This window comes from Theropithecus gelada, chromosome 19 (assembly GCF_003255815.1).
Source record: "Theropithecus gelada isolate Dixy chromosome 19, Tgel_1.0, whole genome shotgun sequence".
Taxonomy (NCBI): Eukaryota; Metazoa; Chordata; class Mammalia; order Primates; family Cercopithecidae; genus Theropithecus; species Theropithecus gelada.
Window position 1 is genome coordinate 4,718,086 of NC_037687.1, and position 6,111 is coordinate 4,724,196.

The 6,111-nt window shown below is 49.9% G+C and overlaps 1 protein-coding gene across 1 annotated transcript; it reads left to right on the forward strand.

The window, feature by feature from the left end:
• The first annotated feature begins 1,980 nt into the window (after positions 1-1,980).
• On the forward strand, positions 1,981-5,498 carry LOC112613402 (putative uncharacterized protein encoded by MIR7-3HG). The gene is made up of 3 exons (XM_025368884.1): positions 1,981-2,227; positions 2,502-2,629; positions 5,106-5,498. Exons 1-3 carry the CDS (start codon positions 2,110-2,112, stop codon positions 5,244-5,246), a joined length of 387 nt encoding a protein of 128 aa, XP_025224669.1. The 5' UTR covers positions 1,981-2,109; the 3' UTR covers positions 5,247-5,498.
• Positions 5,499-6,111: the final 613 nt, after the last annotated feature.

Below are 6,111 nucleotides of genomic sequence, written 5' to 3' on the forward strand. Positions count from 1 at the left end.
CTGGCACAGAGTAAAAGCTTAGGGATGAGGGGAGAGAAAGGGTGGGAGGTTTTCCTGTGCAACCTAAGGAACTTCACTTTGGTCCTGGCCTGAATGATCAGGTCCTGTCCAGCTGTCCCCAGATTTATATCCTAACTGTCCCCTCTACGCTTGCTCACCCTCCAGGGCCTGTTCTTTCCCCCACCTCCAGCAGGGCCTTTACACTAACTGTTCCTTCAGCCCAATACCCATACCAGCATGTGAGCAGGGTTTTTGTGTCTTTACCCGCCGTAAAGACAAGGTTGTTTGCTGAATTCATGTATGTATCTCCAGTGCCTAGTACAACAAAAGTTTGTTGAGCAAATACATGGGTGGAATAGATCAGGAAAGAATAACAGTTGTGTCATTACAAAACTTACCATAAACAGACACGATTGCTAGTGCCATGCCAAGCCATGTTGGGACCTTAGGCAAAAGGAAAAGTCAGAAAGGCTGGTTCTGCCTTTATTGACATTTTTGATATTTTGTTCATTGTGGATTTTGGCATACATTTTGATTTCTTAAAACATAGCACTGATTTTTTTTGTTTGTTTGTTTGTTTGAGACGGAGTCTCGCTCTGTCGCCCAGGCTGGAGTGCAGTGGCCGGATCTCAGCTCACTGCAAGCTCCACCTCCAGAGTTCACGCCATTCTCCTACCTCAGCCTCCGGAGCAGCTGGGACTACAGGCGCCGGCCACCTCGCCCGGCTAGTTTTTTGTATTTTTTAGTAGAGACAGGGTTTCACCGTGTTCGCCAGGATGGTCTCGATCTCCTGACCTCATGATCCACCCGCCTCGGCCTCCCAAAGTGCTGGAATTACAGGCTTGAGCCACTGCACCCGGCCTTTTTTTTTTTTTTTTTTTGAGACAGAGTCTTGCTCTGTCACCTAGGCTGGAGTGCCGTGGTGCAATCATAGCTCACTGCAGCCTCGACCTCCTGGCCTCAAGTGATCCTCTCACCTCAGCCTCCCAAGTAGCTGGAACCACAGGTGCCATTCTCTCTCTCGCGCGCTCTCCCCTCCGACCCCTCTCTCTCTCTCTCCTCCCCCTCTCTCTCAGAAACGGGGTCTCACTGTGTTGCCCAGGCTCATCTTGAACTCCTCAAGTGATCCTCCCACCTTTGCCTCCCGAAGTGCTCAATGGCATGAGCCATTGCACCTGGCCTGAAATACTACTTATCTTGATTATTGAGTTTTTTGGTGTTCCTTTAAATTTTGCACCTGAGGCCAGTGCCTCACTCAAGTCATTAGCGCCTGCCCTGATTATTTCCAACATGCAATCCACATCATATCATTAATTCCTCATCAAACGCTCTACTATTACCACTTTACAGTTGCAAAAAGTGAGGCACAACTGTGCCCAATGTCCCAAAGGAACGAGAAGAAAAATCTGAATTTGAACCCCAGCTTCTTCGTTTTTTGGTTCAGAGCCTGCCCAGTATAGCACTACAATAAGCTGAATTTTATAAGTTGGGTTTTGAGTCAAGGAATCAAAAGCTTCAGGCTTAAGTCCCATCTCTGCCCCAGAGTCTTCTGAGTCCTCCATTTTCACAGACGTCAGTTGCCCTAGGTGGAACTGGACTTTAATATTCTCAACAGCCCTTATTTTTCCCAAAACAGTTTACCAGCTTTTTCTTTCCTGAACCAGGAGCAATCACAAAAATTGGGAATGCGAAGAAACAGGTACCAGCCAGGACACCTGAACCAACTTGGAGCTCAGGAACCCAGGAGGGGATTGGAGAGAGTGTGGAGACTCCGTGGTCCACAATGAATGCTCCTTCCCCATCCAAAAAAAAAAAAAATCCTCTAGCCCAGTTTTTGGGCCGGTGCCAGACTTTTATTCTGAAGCGTGGGCCACAACCTATGAGGTAATCTTTGGAGCTTCATTCTGAGGCGGAATCCCATTGGCCAGTTGGGGAAGCCCCTCCCAGGATTCCTGGCGCTCCGCCTTCCCCGAAGCCTATAAAAGCGCAGGTCCCTGCCTCGGCAGCCACGGGACACCTGCATCTGCCAACAAGACTGGAAGCAGGTGAGGCACACAGAGGGGGAGGCCCGCAGCTGCGTGGGAGGAGGGGTGGTCTGAGGGACATGGGATGCCGGGAATTAGACTGGTTTGCAGGTCGGCGCGTGGACATTTTCCCAGGAACGGACAGAGACAGCGAAGTTTGACGGTCTGGAAAGCAGAAATCAGTGGGGCTGACTGCTTGGGAGGTAAGTTCTGGGGACGTGGTACAGGGTGAGGAGCAGGTATCAGTGCTAGTTGCGACCCCTCCGTGTCTCCCCCTCCCAATGCCATTCTGAAGCTCCCCAGGAAGAAGCTAGGAGGGGAAATAAATTGAGTGGGGGTGGGGTTTCCCAAGAATCGGAGGAACCGAGAACGAAGAGGGGTGGGGGAACCGGGAAAGAGAGAGAGGAAAATCAAGTTTTCTTCAGCACGAGGGACAGCTCTCCCCCGACCAAAGGAGGAGAATGCTATTTATTTCAGCACCAAATATACGGACAGCGCCTCTCGGGGGTTCCAAGGAGAGGACCGCGATCTGTTTCAGCACCGGGGCTCAGGACAGTTCCCAGAGGGCTCCGTTTCGGCGCCAGAACCCTGGACAACTCCCCCAGGTAACGGAAGAACCCTTTGACCCTGATTTTACAGGAGGAGGACGAGAGAGGGTGGTGTGAGGTGCCTGGCATTTCTGGAGACCTGCTCCTCATGTAATGGATCTTTAAACAAAGTACTTTCCAGATAAGCACACACAGAAGTCTGCAATTTTCTTTTTTTTTTTTTTTTTTTTCGAGACGGAGTCTTGCTCTGTTGCCCAGGCTGGGGTGCAGTGGCACGATCTCGGCTCACTGCAACCTCTGCCTCCCGGGTTCAAGGGATTCTCCTGCCTCAGACTCCCGAGTATCTGGGATTACAGGTACCGCCACCACTCCTGGCTAATTTTTGTATTCTTAGTAGAGACGGGGTTTCACCATGTTGGCCAGGCTGGTCTCAAACTCTTGACCTCGTGATCCGCCCACCTCAGCCTCCCAAAGTGCTGGGATTATAGGTGTGAGTCACCGCACCTGACCCAAGTCCGGAATTTTCAACAGGTAAGATGCCTCACTGGGGTAACAGGTGCCTGCTAACATGACATTATGGTGTCCCTTCCAGACTTCAGTGAGGAACCTTGTGCCAAGCATTGTACATACAGCATATCATGCCATCTTCAACCCTAGGACATGGCTATTACTGTGCCCACGTGACATTTGGGGAACCCAAGGCCCCGAAAAAGGCAGAAAAATAACCCACGCAGGGGCTCTCAGCCCACAAGTGAAGCTGTAAGTCAACCGCATCCATCCAACTCTAAATCCCATGTCTCTGACGTGCCTGGGTGGGAGTTGGGCCCTTGGAGATCAGACTCTGCCTCTCTCCAGGAGAACCGGGAATGGAAAACAGGGAGGCAGCACAGAGGCAGGAAGCCCAGGTGTCACAGCTTGGCTCAGGTGAGAAGGAGGAACTGGGCAGCGATCTCAGACATGGGGCAGGGGGTGGTGAAGAAGATTAGAGTGGCTATGGTCTAGTGCTGTGTGGAAGACTAGTGATTTTGTTGTTCTGATGTGCTACGACAACAAGTCACAGCCGGCCTCATAGCGCAGACTCCCTTCGACCTTCGCCTTAAATGGGCTGGCCCGTGGGGGAGAACCGGGGAGGTCGGGGAGGAATCGCTTCTACTTGGAGTGGGGGCTGGCTCACTCCAGGGGATACAGGCACAGGGAAGGAAGGGAAGCAAACAAGGACATACATCCTGTGCTCATACAGCCACGGACCATGTATGGGGTTGGTCACATCACTCGGACGTCCCCACAAGCCTGGAGATAGAAAATACCTGACTCTAAACCCAAGACCTCTAACCACCTCATGGCGCTTTCCTGGGGGACTCAATGAGGGAATGGCATTTAAAGCCCTCCATAGACCAGGGTTCTCAGGGTACTTTTCTATTAAAAAAAATTTTTTTTTGGCTGGTCGTGGTGGCTCATGCCTGTAATCCCAGCACTTTGGGAGGCTGAGGCAGGTGAACCACTTGAGGCCAGGAATTCAAGACCAGCCTGGACAACATGGTGAAACTCCATTTCTCCTAAAAATATAAAAATTGGGTGTTGTGGATCACACCTGTAGTCCCAGCTACTCGGGAGGCTGAGGCATAAGAATCCCTTGAACCCAGGAGGCAGAGGCTGCATGACCAAGTTTGCACCACTACACTCCAGCCTGGGCAACAGAGAGAGATTCTGTCTCAAAAAACATTTTTTTTTTTTTTTTTTTCGGAAAGACATGGTCTCCTGCCTCAGCCTCTCAAAGTGCCAGGATTACAGGTGTGAGCCGCCAAACCCAGCCTAAGGGTACTTTTCAATAAAAGTTCCAGAAGTGGGCTGGGTGTGGGAGCTCACACCTGTAATCCTAACATTCTGGGAGGATGAGATGGGAGGATTGCTTGAGCACAGGAGTTTGAGACCAGCCTGGGCAATATAGTGAGACCCCGTCTCTACAAAAAATGTTTTGTTTTTTTGTTTTGTTTTGTTTTTGTTTTGTTTTTAATTGGCTGGGTGAGGTGACACAAGCCTGTAGTCCCAGCTACTTGGGAGGTGCGAGGAACACTTGAGCCTGGGAGGTCAAGGCTGCAGCGAGCCGTGACTGCACCGCTGCACTCCAGACTGGGCAACAGAACAACACCCTGTATCAAAAAAAAAAAAAGTTTCAGAAAGGATTATTTTCCTGTCTGCTACCCATCAGTGTCATGGGCCAATCATAGGACAAGTGTGAACTTGTGCCTGGTGGTGACTTAGGATATCATAAAGGCTCACCTCTTTTGCCAGGTGTGATGGCTCACACTTGTAATCCCAGCACTTTGGGAGGCCAAGGTGGGAGAATAGCTTGAGCTCAGGAGTTCGAGACCAGCCTGGGCAACATAGCAAGACCTCATCTCAATAAAAAAATAAATAATAAATAAATAAAAAAGACTCACCCCCAATTCTCTGCAACACCCTAATCCAGTGACAAACTCCACATGGTACCTGTTCTCCAGCCTCAGGGCTTTTGCCTTTGCTGTTCCTGCAGCTTGGAATGTACTCCCCCCACCTCCACCCAGAGCTCCCAACAACTGACCCTGCCTTCTTCTGCAGGCTCCGTTTCATCAAAGGAAATGATCCTTATTGCCTCACCATTGCCCACGTGAAGTCTGTATTGACATTCTCATAGACCTAGGATATTGTGTCTGCAGCACATAGTCCAGTTATTTTCATGTTATCTACTGACAGGTCTATTTGTCTCCCTGTTACACTGTGAGCTCCGTGAGGACAGAAACAATGTTGGTATTTTCACTGCTGTGTCCCCAGTGCCTGGTCCAGGGCCCGGCACACAGCAGGCGTACAATAAGCATGTGTTGAATCAATAAAGGCATCAAAGAATAAACCAATACATCAATCAATAAATGAATGAATGGCCTCAGCAAACACAGGAAGATCCTTCTTCTAGGTCTCCCCCAGAGAGATACCAGAGAGCGATGGTTGCTGCAGGTGTTTATTGGGGAAGCATAATTGAATCTGTGGACACTTAAGGGCCGGCCAGCCAACTCATAGCCCCAAGAGAGAGAGCCAGGCTCATTTAATTAGCAATTACAAGGCATTGATTCCTTATTCGCTCTGGCAACCCTTGTCTCCCTCCTCAGCCCCAGACAAATGAAATCTTTCTGTCTCTCCCAGGAGGACTGCCTCAGTGGGTCTATTAACAAGCAGAGAAAATGAGATTAGAAGACACCTAAATGCCAGAGGCACTTTATGAATGGGCTGAGCAGAGGGAGGTTCAATGTCTGGGTTAGGTCTAATTGTGGGAGTTTTCCTGGTCTATTTAGAATTGCCCCCTGGGAATGCAAGGTCTTTCAGAAAGGAAAAGGCACACAGATATTGCCTTTTGGGGTCCTCAATGGAGGAGGGCATTCTACTATGGGTGTCTCCCAATCACCACAAATTAATCATTTCAAACTGAACACTCAATCTTCTCAGCCCCCAGCTTCCTCCCCCAATGTGCCCATAAATATGACAGTCCTCCTACATGCCCAAGACCC